Source organism: Megalobrama amblycephala, linkage group LG16, assembly GCF_018812025.1.
Source record: "Megalobrama amblycephala isolate DHTTF-2021 linkage group LG16, ASM1881202v1, whole genome shotgun sequence".
NCBI lineage: Eukaryota > Metazoa > Chordata > Actinopteri > Cypriniformes > Xenocyprididae > Megalobrama > Megalobrama amblycephala.
In genome coordinates, this window is record NC_063059.1 from 19,376,977 (window position 1) to 19,399,213 (window position 22,237).

At 38.8% G+C, this 22,237-nt stretch overlaps 1 protein-coding gene across 1 annotated transcript in view; it reads left to right on the forward strand.

Annotated features, from left to right (window-relative positions):
- Window positions 1-21,470, forward strand: part of robo2 (roundabout, axon guidance receptor, homolog 2 (Drosophila)) — a 557,168-nt gene extending 535,698 nt beyond the window's left edge. Inside the window, 11 exon segments of the mRNA XM_048160953.1 lie at window positions 1,373-1,648; window positions 2,706-2,831; window positions 9,356-9,515; window positions 10,874-11,099; window positions 11,101-11,138; window positions 12,586-12,794; window positions 16,830-17,015; window positions 17,625-17,783; window positions 18,121-18,375; window positions 20,393-20,587; window positions 21,214-21,470. Of these exon segments, the coding sequence (XP_048016910.1) occupies window positions 1,373-1,648; window positions 2,706-2,831; window positions 9,356-9,515; window positions 10,874-11,099; window positions 11,101-11,138; window positions 12,586-12,794; window positions 16,830-17,015; window positions 17,625-17,783; window positions 18,121-18,375; window positions 20,393-20,587; window positions 21,214-21,215 (1,832 nt within the window). The 3' untranslated portion in view covers window positions 21,216-21,470.
- Window positions 21,471-22,237: the final 767 nt, after the last annotated feature.

The window sequence follows — 22,237 nt, forward strand, 5'->3', positions numbered from 1 at the left end:
AGTCTAGTCTAGTCTAGTCTACAGTGTAGTCTTCAGTCTAGTCTAGTCTAGTCTTCAGTCTAGTCTTCAGTCTAGTCTAGTCTAGTCTAGTCTACAGTCTAGTCTTCAGTCTGGTCTAGTCTAGTCTACAGTCTAGTCTACAGTCTAGTCTTCAGTCTAGTGTAGTCTAGTCTAGTCTAGTCTACAGTCTAGTCTAGTCTAGACTACAGCCTAGTCTACAGTCTAGTCTAGTCTAGTCTACAGGCTAGTCTACAGTCTAGTCTAGTCTAGTCTACAGTCTAGTCTTCAGTCTGGTCTAGTCTAGTCTACAGTCTAGTCTAGTCTAGTCTAGACTACAGTCTAGTCTAGTCTAGTCTACAGCCTAGTCTAGTCTAGTCTAGTCTAGTCTACAGCCTAGTCTACAGTCTAGTCTAGTCTAGTCTACAGGCTAGTCTACAGTCTAGTCTAGTCTAGTCTACAATCTAGTCTAGTCTACAGTCTTTTAGTTTAGTCTAGTCTAGTCTAGTCTACAGTCTAATCTAGTCTAGTCTACAATCTAGTCTAGTCTACAGTCGACCTAGTTTAGTCTAGTCTAGTCTACATTCTAGTCATCTACAGTCGTTTAGTTTAATCTAGTCTAGTCTAGTCTACAGTCTAGTCTAGTCTAGTCCAATCGCACATATTCACAAACGATGTGTGATCTGTTTATTTTTAATAGAACTGTATATATTTTGTTATATTTTGTATATATTTGTTATATTTTGTTATGTGAAATTTTGTTATCTGAGTCGGTGTAAAATTATTAGTATTTTTTTTATTTATATAATGTATGATATATGACATTTAAAAATTAATTATTAGTTATTTATAAAAACACATCTGACAATATCATTTTTTAAATATTATCATATAAATTACATTATATAAATTATATAAATAATACTACTAATAATAATTTTACACTTACTCAGATAACAAATTTAATAATTCCATAATTATCTGAGTATTAGGTATAAAAAATAATAATATTTGAATATATTAATAATTTGCAATGATTATTCTTCATATCATACACTTGTTGTACTCATATCATTTTGTTATTATTATTATTATTATTATTATTATTATTATTATTATTATTAATAATAATAATAATAATAATGCATTGTGTATTTCTTTATTGTTATTAGTTATTATTATTATTATTATTATTATTGTTGTTGTTGTTGTTGTTGTTGTTGTTATTTAGACTAACTTCCACTGATTCCATAATTATTTGAGTATTATGTATATGTGTGAATGTGTGTGACAATTTTTGGGGTATTTAAAATGTAAAAAATTACCTACAAAATCATCTCTCCTTCCTTCCATCTTACTGTGCCTCTCCTCTCAGACGTGATGCCCAGTGCCCAGGCTGATAAAACGGGCACCATGCTTTCAGATGGAGCCATTTACAGCAGCATTGACTTCACCACCAAAGGTGGATTTGGCAGTCCAAGCCCCGCCTCCCAGGCCACGCCCTACGCCACAACTCAGATCCTCCATTCCAACAGCATTCATGAGCTGGCCGTCGATCTGCCCGAAGCCCAATGGAAGACCTCCCTACAGGCCAAGCAGGAAATGGCCAGCCTGGGCTACTCACTGCCAGACAAGAACTCCTGCAACAACAGTGAGTCTTGCTGAAGGGCCATGGTGTGTGTGTGTGTGTGTTACTTCATGTGAGCTTGTTTTTGTGCAGTTTTTACGTCCAAAATCTTTTGAAACAAAGCCAATTTCTCTATTTCTGGATATTGCCTGAGGTTTGTATCAGTGTTAATTTGACCAACATTGTATTAATGTTGCATTTTTTTGACATTCAGGAACAATATGAATGCATATCATTGGCCCATAACAAAATCCGTGACCCTTGAATGTGTTTCCGACCAAACGGACTGCATTTATTATTTAAATTGTCTTTGGGCTAAAAGAATGTAACATCATTATCCAAGATTTATTCTATTTTGAAAAGCTTTTAAACAAATGCACACTGCTTTTTTTAATCAAAAAAGTACTTCTATCCATATTAATGAACTTATTCTCTGCAGCTGAACAGAATGATAAATTGTAGCTGTTCCTTTAACGCAATTAAAAACCATTTGCACTTTCATTTGGACTTGAATAAACCTCCAACTATAAAATTACTGTAAATCACACGTATAAATGTTTCCATGAACTGGTTAACTTGCCAACAAATAGAATTGATTCCAGGAAAATTAGCACTAATGTATGTTGTTAACATCTGAATGAGACACTTTCCCAAGAAACTAGACAAATTGAGAGATTTTAAAACAATTAGGCTCTGTTCCAAAACCTAGTAAGCTGCCATGCTGCCCGCATCTTAACTGATGCTAAAGATGTCTCACTTGTATATTATATTATATTATATTATATTATATTATATTATATTATATTATATTATATTATATTATATTATATTATATTATATTATATTATATTATATTATATTATATTATGGGCCAACTCAATCCATTTGGGAACAGATCGAAAAATGTTCAAATTAAGTAACAAGTCTAAGCATTGTTAAATTATAAATAATTATAATTTTACATAGGAGTTGTGTGTGAAATCAGTGCTTTGCTTGTTGCTCTAACTGCACGCCCTTGCATGCGCTTGTGCCATCTTGCCCTCCACCTGATGCCACTTTTTTGCCCTTCGCCTCCCACTAGCACTCCTTTTCATTCCTGACTACCGATTGGCTGATGGATTGTCTAATAGAATGCCACACAACCAATCGCAGGATTTCAGCACCACCAGCTCCCACAACAGCTCAGATCGGAGCAACAGTCTGTCAGGTTGGTATTTCACCGGTCCAGGGTCAGCAACCCACCCGCATCTTTCCTTCAGTCTGCTCCTCTCCCCTTTCACCTCCACTAACCGTGGTGCACATGCCATGACTCCTGCTGTATACTGTGAATTGTATGGTTTGTATAATAATTGTGTTCCTCGTAGCTGTTATCTCTACTGGATCTACATCCACTGTGAGAATGTAAAAGTCCTGTTTATCTAAAAAAGACAATTTATATAAACCAGCAGGTTTGAAGTGGTAAAATATGATGGATTCTGCTTTGATATTAGGTGCTTCACAAACCTTTCTGTAATAGGTTTCAGTCCATAAATTCATTCTTAAAAAGTCTGTTTAAAATCAAGAACGTTTACACCATGTCTACACCAGAATGCGAGCGGCGCGACATGAAGCGACAAAAGCAGATAAGAACCCATTATAATCAGTGACGCTGTCTACACTGGATGCGGTGTGACATGACAAATTCCTGTGTTACTAGCAGTGTTGGGGAAAGTTACTTTCAAAAGTAATGCGTTCCAATATTGCATTAACTAATTGCGTTACTTAGTTACTTGTTATGAAAAGTAATGAGTTACGTTACTTTTGCGTTACTTTTTCTAAATATTCTGTTTGCATTTCACTGTCTTTATTAATTATGAGGAATACTGAATCTGTTTTTTGGGGGTTTTTTGTGAAATAAGTAAATGCATACTCACATTTAGTGTAGAACTACAATAACCATCATGTTCACACAGCACACACAACGCCTCTTCACTTATTCTCGATTTCTCTCAACATGGAGACAGGAGAGCTGTCAGTCAATACATGGGGTCAATACATCAATACACTTGCGTTACTTATTTAAAAAGTAACTCAGATATTTTTGTACATTTAAAAGTAATACATTACTTTACTAGTTATTTGAAAAAAGTAATCTGATTACTTAACTCAAGTTACTTGTAATTCATTACCCCCAACACTGGTTACTAGAATCTGATTTCACAGATAGTTTGTTTTTGAATATAAAAAATGTAGACAGAATGTAAAGCACTGGATTTGCCCCTTGTTTTAAATGATTTTGTTCCGTTTTAGTGTTTGTTGTTGTCGTCTCTTGTCGTTGTACAAGCAGAATGTGACGGTTGGTCGGTGTGGTATTTGTCCCGCCCCTCCTCCACTGTGATTTGACGGCTGGGTAAAAAGTGACAGTGATTAGTGTTACGTTTTACCCAAAGCTGAACATTGTTCAGCTCTCAGCGACCAGAAAAATATGCCAAGCATGCACACTGAGTGTCTATTTCATGCACGCTTGGCATATTTTGTGCCTGGCATATTCAACATTGGGTAAAACTTATTTTTACGGTCACTTTTTACCCAGCCTTCCAATCACCAATCAGTGGATGTTTTTAGGGGCAGGACTAACCCACCTACCATACCGACCAACTGTCACATTCTGCTAGTTGAACATTTTTCAACTCTCGGCGACCAGAAAAATACGCATGAAATAGATGCTCAGGAACCTGTTCATACTGCTGTTTTTAAATACGCAGTGTTCCCATTTGAAACAATTGAAAACAAACATTGCTTTGGTGGACACACTGCCTTAAAGTTTGAAGAATTTAACATAGAGTTTCTGGTCTTCTCCTTTCACATTTTGGTTCCTCATGTGAATGGGAAATGGTGCATAGCATGGTCCACTCAATCTTTAGCTTCTGCCTCTGTTTGACATGTTGCACATGCTGTAAATCCAGCAAAGCATCTTTTGACATTGTCATTAACCTTGTGTTCACAATGTAAATGTGTTTATGATTTAAGCACAGGTTTGTTTTGCCATTGGCAATTGTTGCAATGTAAAAGAAACCACTCAGAAATGCACACACACTCTTGAGAGCGTTGATTTGAGTGAATTCCTCCCGTTAATGGTTACAAGCTACAATAAAATTCATGTACTGAAAATTACAATGTCATTTATAGGACACAGAGACAGCCCCCATCCTCTCGTCTCGTTGTCCATGTGGCTCTCTTTCTCCTCTAATCAAGTTTCATGCCAGTGCTTTAACTGTGCAGTAACCCTACACAGCCTCAGACATTAGATGGGAAGCTCTCCAAGCATCTGGCTCAAGTGTTTCATAGACCACAATTAGGACTCCAAGGTTAGATTTAGGTCAAACATCTCATGCTCTTCAGGCGAGGATTGTTTGGAAGATGGAGATCATGACCAAATCAAATCAATCTGATCTCGTTTAACCTTTGCGTAGCATTTTAAGGCTGTGATGATATAATGTGATACTACATGCAGCAGATCTAACAACCTGATTAACATGAAAACATTTCATTACTCATCATTCAGAAAATGTATACAGATTATGCTTTTGGAAATATACATTATCGTTCAATAGTCAGAAAAAACAGTAATATTGCGAAATAATTTATTTTGCATTTTCAGAAGCCATAACAGTGTCACATGATCCTTCAGAAATAATTCTAATATGCTAATTTGCAAACATTTATTATTATTATCAATGTTGTAAACAGTTGTGCTGTACGGAAGAGGATTAGGGCCAAGCAATAATAAAAAAATAAAACCATCGAGAGATTAAAGTTGTTAAATTTCGAGAAAAAACTCGTTAAATTTCAAGACAAAAGTCAAGATAAAATGTTGAGAATAAACTCGTTAAATTACGAGAAAAAAAACTTGTTGAATTTCGAGAAAAAAGTTGAGATAAAATGTTGAGAATAAAGTCATTAAATTACGAGAAAAAACATGTTAAATTACGAGAACAAATTCGTTAAATTATGAGAAAAATGACGTAAAATTTCGAGAAAAAAGTCGAGAATAAAGTCATTAAATTATGAGAATAAACTCATTAAATTACGAGAAAAAAGTCGTTAAATTACGAGAACAAATTCGTTAAATTACGAGAATAAAATCGTTAATTTAATGAGTTTATTCTCAACATTTTATCTCGACTTTTTTCTCGAAATTTAACAACATTTTTCTCATAATTTAATGAATTTGTTCTCATAATTTAACAACTTTTTTCTCGTAATTTAACGAGTTTATTCTCAACATTTTATCTCAACTTTTTACTTGAAATTTAACAAGTTTTTTCTCGAATTTAACAACTTTAATCTCGAGATGGTTTTATTTTTTTATTATTGCTTGGCCCTAATCCTCTTCCGTAGTGCTGCTTAATATATATATATATTTTTAAATATTTTTTCAAGATTCTGTGATGAAAAGAACAGCATTTGTTTGAAGTAGATTTTTTTTGTAACAATATAAAGGACTTTACTGTCACTTTTGATCAATTTAATGCTAGTAACAAAAATAATAAACATATCAAGTAATACAAGTATTAAAAGTATTAAATAAGTATTAATAAAAGTGATAAAATTGACCCTAAACTTTTGAACGGTAGTGTACCAGTTCAAGATTATATATTTCATCATTTTTTACTGAAACAATTTTTTGATTATGTCAAGACGGTTTATTAAAAAAATGCTTTGAGCAAATAGCAGAGAGAATAAATCCAAAGTATGCATTGTTGAAGGAGAAAAAAGCTGAGCGAATAAGCAAGGGTCACATTTGCATTTCCAAAGATTGCGCTTCATTGTTTCCAAGCAAACATATGCACTTCATTTGGACATTTTGGCCTACTATCCCAAATAATTCTGAAATATTTGGACTTTCAATATTGATCCCAGTGTATTGGCATGATTTCCACACAGAACATGTGAATCATTTCAGTGCTTGAGTTTAATTTTATGTCAAGAATCACGTCATTTTTAGAATCTGATCTTCTATTATAGACGTCAAGGCATGTTTTTAATGAATTTAAAGGTGTTTAAGGAAAGCAAAAACAGTAAAACATGTTTCACACATTCAAGCAGTATGTTTGCTGTTTTGTGCATGCGTTCGGAGAGCCAAAGTTCACAGCCTTCCTTAGCGAAAAACGTTCTTGTCGTAATCAAAAACACATGCATTTCCCTCTAACAGAAAGCCATAAAGTCTTTGTACTGCCCCATTAAATACAAATTATTTTAAAATACTGTTATTACTCCTTTTTCCCACCATAGTGTACAATTAGGTCATAATTCATTGTACAAGATAGAACAGATCTGAGTTGAGCAAGCTCTCATTGATGTGTTAAAGGTGTGGAACTTTAAGTTATGAAATACAGCCAAGTTTCTTCGCCTCTGATCCGGCCTAGTTCAGAAAGCGACCTCATGTTTGTCAGTCGAGTCACTGCCGTCCCACAGCACCCTTCCTGTCTGTTTTCCTCACATTTCTTACGTTGGTAATTTCAGGAGCTGCCCTGACTCCTCAGCAGAGACTCGTTTACATTATTGATGCCCTCTACTCAACAAACAGAGGGAGAAAGAAAGGAGGAGAGAGAGTGAGGAAGTGAGGGAGTGATTGAGTAATCATGCCATCTCTCCATTTATTGTCCGATGCCACGCGTCACCCAGAGGAACGATTAGGAAACCCAATTACTTCCCCCCACTCCAGCCACTTCTGCCTCTTCTGCCTCTAGCCTGTTGTTATTTTTTTATTACTAGCATGCTTTATTCATCTTCGTTTGACACTTCCATCCTTTCGCAAGTCTCCTAATGCCTCCCGCTCTCCCTCGCCCGCCAGAACAATAGCGCACCGTCAGCGAGAAGTTCCGGCGATGGGAACGCTCTCTAATAGGCCGACTGCCGAGAGTATCATAAACGTCAGCCTCCGCATGACAAATCTGCCCTAAACTGTGCATAGCTACAGTACTCATTCTATTGCTTTCTCGTTCTTTCACACTTTCTTAAAGGAACAGTGCACCCTGAAATGAACATTTTGAAAACACACTCTCGTGTCATTTCAAAACTGTATGACTTTCTTCAGTTTAACACACAAACACAGTTTTTTAGAGCTATACATGTTCATCTTTCCTATCTAAGGACTGCTTAATACATGTGAACCGAAGCTTTCAAGCTTAAGAAAGGGCTAAAAATACATTTCATTCACCCAAATCTTTTAGACACCGTTTTGTGAACTGGATCAACTAATATTCAAATGGTTTAGCCATTTTCTAGTTCACAAAATCCAGTCTGAACTGGGTTTTGTGAACTGAATAGACCAACTGTTTGAAAAGATTTAAAAGAATGATTCTTATTGCACCAAGAAGTAGTTATTTATTGTCCATAAATTACTTAAATTTGGGACAAACTAATCGTAAAGTACTATAAAATCATAAAGTACTAGTCATAGGGACCAATTTTATTTTGCTTTTGCATCTGACAGCCTCAGTCTTTAATTCAACTCATCGATCAGCACAATTCTTCAAATTTCTTTATGTTCTACAGAAGGAAAGTCATATGGTTTTTGAACAAGATGATCATTTTAATTTTTGGGTGGATTTTAATTCCTTTAGGATCCTGGAAAGATAGTCTATTCATAGCCTTTGAATGTGATTCAACATGGTTTTTATAAAGAATTTTTTAGACTTAATGTATCCCCTGTCAAAGTCCTGGCATCATATTAAATAACATGATGTTTGAAGCCACAGGGTTGCCTGAATCGGAACATTTCGAGGCGGCAGGGACGATTAGAGGCCATTGGCAGACAGAGGCAGATGATGACGGATAGGATCCCATACAATACAAGTGCTGCCAGTGAAGGTTTTCCCCCCTGTTTGCATTTGGCCGTGTGTCTGACTCCATCAGCCTCAGCTATTTTATGCCTGGCTTGAAACACGGGAGGATCTGGCAACATGCGCCAAAGCACTGGTCACGTCGAGTTTGCCAACGGCAGCATTAATAATTTACAGTAATGAATCCTGCCGCCTCTGCATGTACTCTGCGGAGGACACGCATATACATCACTTCCTCGTCCCAAATGTCTTCATCTGGCATTGATGGCCGTTACATTTAGATGGTTTTGTTAATTAGATTGTGACAGAAGGGTGATTAATTACTATCCTACGTACTGGTTCTTGAGCAAGTTTGTGATTTGCCAAATCGTTTGTCCTGGGAGATTGTAGGAGTGTCATATTCGAGTTTAACAGCCTTTTTTCTTCCCATATTTCACACATTTCTGTTTCTTTCTCAGTAGTTTTGTTGCTGTTGTTGTAGCATAAATAAAATGAAGTGCATATACTCATTGAATGGAACTAGAGTTGCCAACAAAGACACTCCAGCAAGCTGCATGAATGGCAATCGTGGTAAAAAAGAGGTGTCTTTTTTTGAGTCTTCATTTTTTCAGACGTTGACATGCCGTAAACTGTTTCTTTCACCAGGCAGCCTTGAGATTGCTTTTATGGCTGTGTTGGCTCAGAGCATTTTGAAAGCAGTTGTGTGCAGAGGAGTTTTATATGCTAAAATACATGCAATTGCGTTTGACAGTGGCATTGGAAGAGCCTTCACTTAGTATAGAGAATTTCAAGCACATGTCATGTTTGGGGAATAGATCAGTGTGAAAACATGGAAATTGGAAATCACGTGACTCCATTCTGTGTTCAAGCTCTAACTAATATCCCCCAACTTTTGCTGTTGTAGGTGGGAAAGGTGGAAAGAAGAAGAAGACCAAAGCAAATGCCAAGCCCACCAAGATGAATGGCTCCAACTGGGCTAACGTTCCACTGCCTCCCCCTCCTGTCCACCCTCTTCCAGGCACGGAGATGGACCACTACGCCTCAGAGCACCATGATGGAGGAGGGTAGGGTCCTGAGTCGCTCATTCAGCTCTGCTTAGTACAAGTAGTAGTGACAATTCATACTACAAATTCAATGCTCACATCTATAATATCTAGAGATAGTGATCCAAGTAATTAAGCATTGGATTTTCCCCATCACATTTAAAATAAAACTGGCCATGATGTGCATAGGAAATTGTTCAAAGCCTTATTCTTGCTGGCTAATACCATCTGTAAATCCACTAATGGTATTTATTTATTCCTTAGAGAGTTAATCAAGCCGCTAGCACTAAACGATTTATTTGTTGTCCATTATAAATAGATGGGATGTTTCTGCCAATGTGTGATAAACTGTTCACGCTCAGCAACTTTTAATATACTTTCGCCACTGACGACACTCCACTCTGGTCTGACATCAGCGTCTGCCCATCTGTACAGTTAAAGGAAAACATGAAGTGGTGATACAAATTAAATATCCTTCTCGAGAGGTGTGCTTGCCTTTCAACCCTGTTAATTTCCATCTAGGAGAGTCATCCAGCTTAATAGGCTCTCTGGCAAATGAGTAGTCTTCTACGTTGTAAATCTCGCCACTGTCTTTAATGGCTTCAGATTAAAACTGTTATGTCCTACGGGATGTGCACTGACAAATTCCTCTAATGAATGTTGGCTTTATGACATGTATTATTTCAGCATGTATAAGCACAGTTCTGGGAAATAAAAAACACAGTCGTTCTGCTAGATCAGCCTGTATTAAAGAACTAGTAAAGCTGTGAAAATCCCTCTAGATTTTTTTTGCATTTAACCCAAGATTTATCACTATGTTGCTAAACTTGAGTCTCACTATACACAGCAAAATCCCCAGAGTTAAATCAACTCTGCTCAGAGTACATATGGTCCCTCTCTATATAGTGTTAACGTAACAGTGAAGCAGAGTTAAAGTTAATGAGATAATTAAGTGATTAATTAAGTGATGACTGAGCATTAGTGATGAACACCTGCTGTTAACAAGCAGAATCACTGAAGGGAAACACAAGAACTACAACTGACTTCTAGTCACAGTCTAAGATGAACTCAACTGAAGATAAAATATATAAAATCTCTCAAGATCTGATTAAACAACTCCACAAACAGCATATTATCTCATTAAGTTGAACTCTGCTTCAGTGTTGTTTTAACTCTATATAGAGAGGGACCATATGTTCTCTGAGCAGAGTTGATTTAACTCTGGGGATTTTGCTGTGTATCTGTAACTGTTGGCTAGACTGACATTTAAAACATTTTTAAGACATTTTTTTTTTCATGCCTAACACACAACTGGTAGTGGGGTGCCACAGGGACCCGTCTGCAGTCCATTTTCATTTTGTTTCTGTGTTTTGTTCTAGATATGATAGTGATGGTTGGGGCCCGCCATTGCCAGTGCAGACGTACCTCCATCAGGGTTTAGAGGATGAGCTGGAGGAAGAGGAAGAACGGGTTCCCACTCCTCCCATAAGGGGCGTGGCCTCTTCCCCTGCAGCAGTTTCCTTTGGCAAACAGTCCACAGCCACACTGAGCCCATCCCCACGTGAAGAAATACAGCCCATGCTCCAGGCCCACCTAGATGAGCTCAACCCGCGCTTACCAGTTGGACATGGCTAAACAGGCTTGGTAAGATCTGAGTTAAAGGGGAATTTTTGTTCCACTAAGAGCAGAGATGCCCAATTTAGGATACACTGTTTTTTGTTTTGTTTTTAAATTATTTTTATGTTTTGAAATGTAGATTATTTAATTGAATTTGATTTAAAAATGTCAATTTTAATGTAATACACAGAAAAATCCCCAGAGTTAAATCAGCTCTGCTCAGAGAACATATGATCCCTCTCTATATAGAGTTAAAACAACACTGAAGCAGAGTTAAACTTAATGAGATAATATGCTGTTTGTGGAGTTGTTTAATCAGATCTTGAGAGATTTAATGTCTTTTATCTTCAGTTGAGTTCATCTTAGACTGTGACTAGAAGTCAGTTGTAGTTCTTGTGTTTCTCTTCAGTGATTCTGCTTGTTAACAGCAGGTGTTCATCACTAATGCTCAATCATCACTTAATTAATCACTTAATTATCTCATTAACTTTAACTCTGCTTCAGTATTACGTTAACACTATATAGAGAGGGACCATATGTACTCTGAGCAGAGTTGATTTAACTCTGGGGATTTTGCTGTGTATAGTTAGATGTAATGCAACATTTTAGGGGGCATTCTAGAGGCATCAAATGCAGTTGTAAAATATAATGGCTGTTCAACTGAAGATCTGATTTTTCTTTTACCCACACAAAACTTCATTACAATTTAAACTGAATAAGATGTTTTTATTGCACCCTATTTGTTAGTCGTTTTCAATAAAAGCAAGGTATTAAATAAAAAAAAATGTGAATGCAACTAAATTAAATCTGAAAACAATTCATAGCCGTCCACCCCACACTGTGTAAAGCATTCTTAAAAATCCCCCATGCTAAACCCATGCTTCAACCTGTCTTTCCGAGAGAAACCGACTTCCGCTTATTACAGTCGGCACTGTGAGGGAACGGCCTCCACTTGTCAGTAGGAAGATGTCATGTTACCGCCATAATGAGTATGTTGCTCATAGTGCGTTTTTGACGACTGAGAAGAGCCCATAATTATATCCAAATCCTGGCACAGACCGCATCAAAGAAGCAGCAGCACTGCACAAACACACACGATACACATATATATAGACACACAGTGGCTGTCATCGAACCTAGCTGTCTAGTGGGTGACAGCCACAGCAAAGACATGCCTGTGGTGGTTGCCATTGTATCCTCTTCAAGCTGCAATTAGTAGGTCATTGTGTTAGCATGCAAACCGTGGCACTGCTGAATTAGCCGAATTGTCCCAATTCATCGGAGAGATGACAAGGAATGTTCTAGGAATACTACATTTCGCCTGACAGACAGCACACCCCACGCATTTCTCTTTTGTCTGGGCTTGTCGCTCATTGACACCCTTTGTCTCCCACTGACAACCCTTGAAGCTCTTGCTTGGTTATGCAAAAACGCATGGTATGTTCATGTTTGACTTCTTTGGAATTCTCCACAGGCACATGCAGGGTGGGCCTTACCCGCCCCAGGCCCCCGCGCCACCCGTTGGGTATGTTTCCAGCACTCTAGTGTCCGATATCGAGACAGACCTCCCTGACGAAGATGACGATGATGAGGAGGACGAAGGATACGAGATGTCGCCACCAATTAGGGGCATCGAACACACACCAGGCTCCAGCATGGACAACTTGGACAGCTCTGTTACGGGTAAGCGTACATTTATTGTGCGCTTTTGTGATTATTTCTATGATCTCATTTCTATGAACTTTTCCTGTGAAAGAACATGAAGAAGTTCTTCAAAAAGATCCCGTATCTAAACCTTTAAACCATGTTCAGTTTGGTGCACAGTTAGATGTCCGGTGCAGATTGCGTTCTTTCACTGCATTAAGTCTATGCACTCCAGGGGTGGCCATTTCATTTGCTCATTATCCCATCCATTGTCCTCGTAATCTGGGATTTCTATCTCTTAAATCATTTCAGGATTCAGTTTGAACTCAGCATGGGCAGTAGAGAGAAAAAAAAAATCTCTGTTTTATTTAAAAAGTTAATTAAAATGCAGTCCATTTGGTCAGAAACACCAAATGATATGATCTACTCACATATCAAATTACAATTCAACAGCATTTGCACATAAAGATAAGACAATGAAACAGAGGTACTGCTCTCTAATCTATAAAGCAGCTTATTTCAGTCCAGCGGGCACTTTGAGATTGTACTGCTGATGTTTACATGGGAAGCAGTTATGGTTTATTCACATGTGTACCGCATGTGGTGGCTTTGTTTGTACTATCATGGTAAAATACTATGTTTTGCTCTGCTTGTCTGTAAATAGTTGCGTTGGTTTGTCATCATGCTCACGTGTGTGGCTGAGTGCATGTTTATTTTCACCTCACCTGAAAATGGGCGGGTTGAAATCCAGTTTGTTCAGGCATTTGGGGATTGAAACAAATGATTTTACTCAATCACAGCCATCATTGCTTCCATTTTCCCATGAAGATTTTGAATAAATCTCACGTTCAAGGCTCCATTTCCCCATTGAAGACAGGAGGCACCATTTACATTTTACAACTTATTGAAAGGGTTTTATGGGCCGTCTGTCATAAGGGACACATGAAGGGTATGACATTGCGGGGTTAGAAACTAAAAGTGCTCTGTTCTCTAATTTACCATAGGACTGAGGCAAAATGGGACAACGGTGCTCCTCTAATCAGGCCGAGATTATCATTGTACTTGACATAGGTGCGGATGGATGGATGGATGGATGGACGGATTGATTGATTGATTGATTGATTGATTGATTGATTGATTGATTGATTGATTGATTGGTTGGTTGGTTGGTTGGTTGGTTGGTTGGTTGGTTGGTTGGTTGGTTGGTTGGTTGGTTCGTTTTGAGTTGGACTGAAGCTGTGAGGTGCATTTTTCCCCTGAATGATGAAGAATTGGTCATCTCTGATATGTCTCTGTAGTAAGATATCTGGTGAAACACAAAACAAGTGTTGTTCAGTGGTGGCTGTGTCCTACTGTAACACTCTCGACAGCTTCCTTTCACTGCTTTCTTCCACCAGAGTCCTTTGTTTTTGCCCACAGTAGCACCAAACTGACACTACACTAGTGTTGGGTCACTGCTAGACGCAGAAGCGGAGATTTGTCCTTCCTAAAGAGAATAAAACCGTTTTAACAACCATTTCTTTTGGGCAGCTTAGTTAAGGAGAAATAAAGATCACTGGAACATATTTTTCTTTATTGTGCTTGATTATTTATTGCATGCACAACCCTCAGCAGATCAGTGAGTTTGTGAAATAGCGAGGGTGTTTTATAGGAGTTGTAATGTGAGCAGTGAGCTCACTGTCCTGCTCCACTCTGCTCCCATAAACCCTTGCACCGACTGCAGATCGTCAGGTCACGTGTCCTGAGGCGGGCGTCTCCGCCTACTCGTCAAGGGGAATGATTACGATGCTTAACGATATGCAGATGAGGGCTCGGGGCAGTGTAAATCAGCTTTAGTGGCAGCAGGGTGTTGGATGAGTTTTACAGTCCTGCGTAACTCCATTTGGCCAAGCTGTGAATATTAAGCGTGAATTATCGGAACGGAAAGACGTTCCGACTGTGTCAAAAATAGCCTTTATTGATTCCATAAAATGTTCAAAAACCATGACAGATTTTTATATTAGCTCCATATTTATAGCTACAGTATTGTAGCTTCAAACGTTTGCCGTTTGTAACTGCCAATTCCAAATTAGCAACAATTTGTGGGAAGTTCTCTTCATGGTACACCACTCTGTATAAAAACATTTGGGTTTGCGAACGTGATCCAGAATTTATGTTGGCCGGAGAATGGTTATTGTTTTGCAGCTGCCAGCATTATTATATGGTGAAGAGTGAAAGCTTGGTATTTTCAAGGATCTGTTTTAGGTGGCTGGTTGTTAGAGAGGATGTCGTCTCTGGAGGAGGCAGGAGGCGCTGAGGCGTAGTGCAGGTATTCTGCAGGAGCCGTCCCTTCTGATGTGGAGCTCTGTACCTGCCTCTGTCTCTGCCAGCACATTCAATTCATTATATGCAGTCTTGCTTTGCTGAGAGACAGTCTCGAGGGACTCAACTTTTTTTTAGCGAAACAAAGCCGTATGAGGAAATTAAAAGGAAGAGACTGCCAGGAAGAGTTTTCTTTTTTCTTTTTTTTTTTTTTAGTCTGCACTCTGCATCCTATTATTTTCTCTTTTAGACAAGAGAAACACAAAATGTATTTTGGAAATCTTTATATTTGCAGGTATTGCAGGAATTTGCAGGTATTACTATGATTATTTTTAGGGTAAAACCCTAAAATTCTAGCAAGAAGCAGTATTTACTTTACAATATTAATACAGTGTTGTATATTTACCATTTTTATTCACAGGTATTATAATACGGGGGTTATATGCTAGCAACAATCAGTATTTACTTTACAGTATAAAGATAGTGTTACAGATTTTCAGTGATAATAATAAATAAATAATAATAAAAAGTTATTATGAGTAGTAGTGTTTTCTATTAACCATTTTTATAGTAGTAATAAATAAATTTTAAAGCTGCAAGCAAAAAAACATCTTAAAGAATCTTAATGTTTTGAAAGCACTACAGTGTTTTTAGTGTCACCAAGACCTACAAATCTGTCACCAAGACCTAATTAGCTCAAAGTTAAATCTTGAAACATACTTGAAACTACAAAAATATTTCCCAGGCAACATTGTAACCCTCTTAACTTTACTCTCGGATCATTAAGCAATAGTCGCGCCATCTCACATCAGCTTCCCCGAGGTTATTTGTGCCAGGTTGCCATCAATCAAAAACAATCCATGCCATAAATCTGACAAGTGCCAAAGAATAAGAACAGCACAGAGCCGTGTGGTTGCTTTGATCATGCTGCGTGTTTCTGTGTGAGATATCAGCTGCTTCACCTCAGGCCATGTGCAGGTGCGTGCGTTCCTTCCCATCAAAGCGATCAAAAGGAAGTGAGGTCGTGATGATGTAGTCAGGTGGCTGGTGTGAGTTTATATGCTGGATGAAAAAAATCCTAAAAATGCCAGAACAGATTAGTGAACCAAAAAGATTATTAAAAAAAAAAAAGACTTCTTCTGTGATATTAATGTTTTAGTTAATGAATTGCACATATAATGTAACAGTGATATGTTAACCGAAGTCTTTATTCTACGCTGTTTTTCTTTTATTTATTTATTTATTTATTTTGCTTTCTTGTTTTGTTTGTTTTGTCTTTTGTATGTTTTGCATTACCTTTTTTTGTTTAGTTTCATCATTTTTGTTTGGTTTGTTTTCTTTTGTTTGTTTGTCTTGTGTTTTGTATTTTTGTGTGTCTTAGTGTTTTGCTTTTTTTGTTTTGTTTTGGCTGTATTCTGTAATCTACCCTACTCAGCCATTTTGTTTTGGTTATTAGTTTCACAACAATGACTACCTAATAATTATGAAGGTGGCTGACTCATCTCGTCAAACGTAACTCACCTGTGCTATAACACATCTTTATTCAGATGAGAGGATAATCATTCCCAGCACACATCCAAAGCCCCATTATACAGTATTATTCTGATTATAAATGTATTTTTCCATTCGCCCTCGTAAAGGCATCAGTAACTTATTAGTGTGTAAATACTAATAAAGCGTATATCTTGTATCAGCATACATCCTGTTTTTTCTAAAAAAAACAAAACCAAAAAACTTGGTCAATCTAACGCCCATGCGGCCGCTCCTCTCCAGGCTCTATGGTGAACGGTTGGGGCTCGGCTTCAGATGATGATGACAGAAACTTCTCCAGCAGGAGGTCTAGTGCCGGCAGCTCCTCTGATGGCTCACTCTTCACCCATTGCAGCTTTGCACGAGCCCTGGTGGCGGCCGCAGACAAGGCTGGTTACCGTCTGGACGGCACCAGCCTGAGCAAGAGAGGTCGGTTTGGAGGAATCAAAGGAATTCGAGTCTGAAAGTCTGCTGTTTGTTGACTGCAAAATGGCTCACTCTTAACAGAATGATGCTTCTTTTCTGCTTTCTGATTTTATGCTGGTGAACTTTTGCTTTTATCTGAAGGGTTTTTGAAAGCAGCATGGTACAAATACTAACATCTTTTTGGATTTGCTTGGTGGGTTTTGGTGACGGCTGTTTTCCCTTAGCAGGGTTTTGGTTCTATGCTTTCAGTTTACACTGCAAGCGAATGAATTAACTGGGAACATATCTGGCACTTATGTCTTCAGATTCTTTTATTATGTACTTCAGGTTCGACTTTGTTCCTCTTTCTGACTCTATAATAATCTTGATTGTTAAGAACTTCATCCACAGATATTCAAGAAGCCACATTCACAATCTTAAACCTTTTTTCCAACAGGCTACGCAATAAAAATGAAATGTACTGATTGATTCTGCTGCTTCTGAATCAAACTAACAAGCTATCCACCCTACTTCTGAGCAACATGTCATGCTTTCCTCTCAAAATTCGTTTACATTCTCTAGCATTTCGACTACATTATGGGCTAACCACGGTTCTTTCTTTGTTCCCTGCAGATAAAGGTCTACCTCATAGACCTCGTCCCGCTAGCCCGTTTTCCACAGATGGAAGCACGGTGGGCACACACAGCCTTGGTCACCAGCGGGCGCCAAGGCCCACCCGTAAACACAAAGGCCCTGGCACTGCCCCGCACCGCCGCGATGCCAGCGCTGATGGTGAACTTTAGTCCAGTTTTAAATTAATAAATAATACTAAAGCATGGTTTACACTAGATAACAGATCTCTCTTGTATGCATTATTGAATTAATGTGGTAGTCAACATTGGTTAAAGGAGACAGATGGGGTCATAAGCAAATGCATTTAGCAATAGCAAATATCCGAGCTATTAAAATCATTTATCAAATAGAATGAAATCAATATTACCCTTTTGAGCCCATTTATGTAGATACAAAAGACACCTCTTGTCAAATTATGATAAATGCATAATGTACATAAATGGAAATGCTGTTCCTGCACTTTGAATTCACATGGCCCTTCTTGCTTCTATCCTAGATCTGCCTCCACCACCAGAGCCTCCACCCTGCCAGACAGCTCGCGTCCAGGGGACGAGGAATGTGCCCAACCCCTCTGACCGCAAGGCTTCCTCTTTGGAGAGGCAACCCATGATGGGCCTGGAGGAGATGAAGAGTTCTTTGGACCGGCAGGCCCGAACCTCACTGGAGCGCCACCGACAAGCCCAGGACAGACTGGGATCAATAGAGAGAGGAGAGGAGAGCAGAAGAGGACAGAAAAATGGCCCTGTTTCAGGTATGGACAGTTTACCTTGAATGTATGACAGAGCTCAGTTAGGGGTCTTAACCATTTTGGTGAACCAGCTTCCAAGAATTTAGGTTGTGGTTTACTTCCAATCCTACTCCAGGAGGGCCAAGGTCCTGCAGAGTTTAGCTCCATCCCTGGTTAAACACATCCGAACCAGCTAATCAATGTCTTCAGGATTTCTCGGAGCAAGTAGGTTGGAGCTAGACTCTGCAGGAAGGTGGCTCTCAATGCTCAGGGTTGGACACCTCTGAGCTTGGCCAAAACACCAAACTAGCGCTTACCAATTTCAGAACCAAGACTTATTTATCATAATTTGACTGGGAGGATCATTTTAGTCAACCAGCTTCCAAGAATCCAAACTTAACTAGCACAACAACCCTGAGCTAGGCCAACACCAAACTAGCACTAACCAATTTCAGCACCAAGACTTCCTTAGTCAACTAGCAGGATAAATTTGGTCAACCAACTTCCAAGAATCCAAACTAGCACAGTCATGCTGTTCACCAGTTATTCCAATCCTGCTCCTGGAGGGCCAAGGTCCTGCAGAGTTGAGCTCCATCCCTGGTTAAACACATCCAAACCAGCTAATCAATGTCTTCAGGATTTCTCTGAGCAAGTAGGTTGGAGCTAAACTCTGCAGGAAGGTGGCTCTCAATGCTCAGGGTTGGACACCTCTGAGCTAGGCCAAAACACTAAACTAGTGCTTACCAATTTCAGAACCAAGACTTATTTATCATAATTTGACTGGAAGGATCATTTTAGTCAACCAGCTTCCAAGAATCCAAACTTAACTAGCACAACAACCCTGAGCTAGGCCAACACCAAACTAGCACTAACCAATTTCAGCACCAAGACTTCCTTAGTCAACTAGCAGGATAAATTTGGTCAACCAACTTCCAAGAATCCAAACTGTTCACCAGTTATTCCAATCCTGCTCCTGGAGGGCCAAGGTCGTGCAGAGTTGAGCTCCAACCCTAATTAGCTGGTCTGAACCAGCTAATTAAGGTCCTCAGGTTCACTAAAAACATCTAGTCAGGTAGGTTGGAGCTAAACTCTGCATGAAGGTGCCTAGGCCAATACCAAACTAGTGCTAACCAATTCAAGTATGAACTTGGTCTTCAGCACCAAGATTCCTTAGTCAACCAGCTTGTCCAGAAAGACATTTTAGTCATCCAGCTTCCAAAATTTGAATAGTTCACCAACTAGACCAGCACCAATCTATCTCTAACCAGCTTGTACCTAATCTTCAGCAGATTTAATGGGCATCATAAATGCCTTCTTATGGTTTCTTTACTTCCTTTTAAATGACTAAAACCTGGTCTTACATGTCCTCATGAGTTCAGTCTGACAGAGAAAACACGCTCTTAATTCAGCAGAGCAGGTCTGTAAAATATTATCTTGCTATCATGGTCATCAGAGGCAGATGTTTGACAGTGCCAGCTGTGGACCCTTGGCATTCATTTACAGTCCCTGCTGTAAGGAGGCCAAGCTGGAGCAAACAGATTGCCTTGTCTCCCCCTCTTAGTGAGCTCTTCCATGGCCAACACTGGCCTTCTCCAGGAACCAGCAGACAGGAGGCACACTTAGCTGCACAGATGTACCCTAATCGTTCCAGCCCTCATTTTTCACTGTATACACACACATGCTGCAATGAAGCCGAGCTCCATCTGTGCCTGTCTGATCATTAGGATCCACCATTCTGGGTTTCCAGCCCAAACGAAGCATAAAGAACCAGGCCTGGATCTGGCTTGACACAGAGAAGGATGTGGGTTGGGCAAGCCGTCTGGTTTGGTCTCATATGTCTTCATTTTCATCTTAAACTTTGGTGTGGAGATTTGTTTAGCCGTCTGAACATATTGCTAATGAGTACAGTTCGGTCAAAGCTGGCAAGAGCTGGTCACCTCAGTATTAGTCAGAAAGAAACCAATCATGGACATATTCCAAGCTGGAAAAAGCCAAAAAAATAAAAAAATAATATATGGTTTGGATATTTGTATGTTTCCAGAAGAGGCCATATTGCCATACAACAAACCATCATTCCCATCCCCCGGGGGCCACAGCTCATCTGGGACGGCCTCATCTAAAGGGTCAACAGGTCCTCGTAAAGGAGAAGGGACGAGGGGACAGCACCAGCGCTCCACCACAGAGCAGGGTGAAAGCAGCTACATGGGGACCAACGCGCAGTACTCTGGAGAGTTATGTGAGTCTGAATAGGTTATTCTGGTACAATTTCAATGTCAAAGGTGCATGGAGGTAGTAAAGCACAATAGAGAAAATTATCAAGCAACACTTGCTGATTGAAAAGAATTTCATCTATTTAAATGAATGCATTTTGCACATTGGCCTTGAAGTGTGAAAATGAGCCATTTAATACAATTCAAAGCAAAGTACAAATTTAAAATGTTTTAGATGTGAAATTAGTTGGTATTTAATGGAAGTGTGCTGAAACCTTGGTTTAAAAGTTTAAAGGTGTTGCTGGTTTACCTTCTCTAGAGTTAGTACTTTTTTTAGTACTTTTCCATTGGTGTAAATTAAACATGCCCTCCAAGTTTCTGTATAAAACAGGTGATTAAGGAAAAAAGTAATTAAGAAGTTTGTGCAGTTTTTTTTTCTTTTCCTTCAGTTTTTTTAAATCTGACAGTGAGTATAAAACGTCTCAGGTTACGTATGTAACCATGGTTCCCTGAGAACAGGAAACGAGACTCTGCGTTAATCAACGCAGAGTTGACGTTCCCTTTTGAAAGGGAACTAAGGGGTGCATCAATGTTTAATTTTTTTTTTACATTTTCAAAACTGACTGGCATGTTCACTTTGTATTGTTTACAGAGTGAGCCTTTTTGATGGAAACTGAAGAATGCCTTTATCTGTTCTGGAAATGCCTCACCCGCTTGGTGCAATGGACTTGTGAAGCGCCAGAAGGAAGAAGGGAAAAAAAGAAAAAACATGGAAAGGATAAACTGTAAATGTGATGTAAAGATGGACATGCAACCCACAAGATCCGCAACATCCCTCACCTTCCTCCTTAAACTATTCATTCACGAAAAAGAAAAAAAAAAAAATGTTGGGGACAAAAAAAAAACAAACAAAACGAAACAATGGAAGGCCTGAGATCTGAGTCGCCCAGCTTTGGTGAACTTGCGGAAAGGAAATCGAGTTTCCTGTAAATATATTCTTGACATCGGAGATTGAAAATGACATTATTGTTATTGCATTGCTATGCAAGCCAAGTTCTGTTTCTGCGCTCTCCTCCCTCTTACGCTGTTGGTCGTTTGTACGATATGTGAATTGATGGGCTGTGGTGCCATAGAAATTATGTTGTCATCCATCATTTGTTAATACTTCTCATGAATTAATTGTTGTCATTATAATAATTATTATAATTAATTATTTTCTTTTGCACTGCAATTTTGGTGATAAGCACAAAACCATAGCTCCTGCTGACATGAAGAATTGGAGGAAAAGAAATGTGAAGGGGAGTTTCTGTACTGTAACTAGAGATAAGAAAATATATAACCGTGTACAGAGATATATTAAGAGATGCCTGAGTCTATGCTGGCGGAAAGACTTACAGTTCTGACTTAACGAGTTGCAAACTTTCGGAAGTTGGGTTCCTGCGAGAGGAACCAGACCCTCTCCATGCTGGAAATAGTCCGAGATAGGTTCGGAAACTGTTTGCAGGGAAATTTATCCTTAAGTGGTTCTCTTTTCAACACATCCAGCTACCCCTACTAGTTAATCCTACTCAATCTAGTCCACTTTGTCCAATTGGAATATTTTTAGGCCAGATCTTTGAACTACACTGGACTACAGGTACCAACTTTGCCTCTTCCCCTGCTCACTGTTTGCCGCT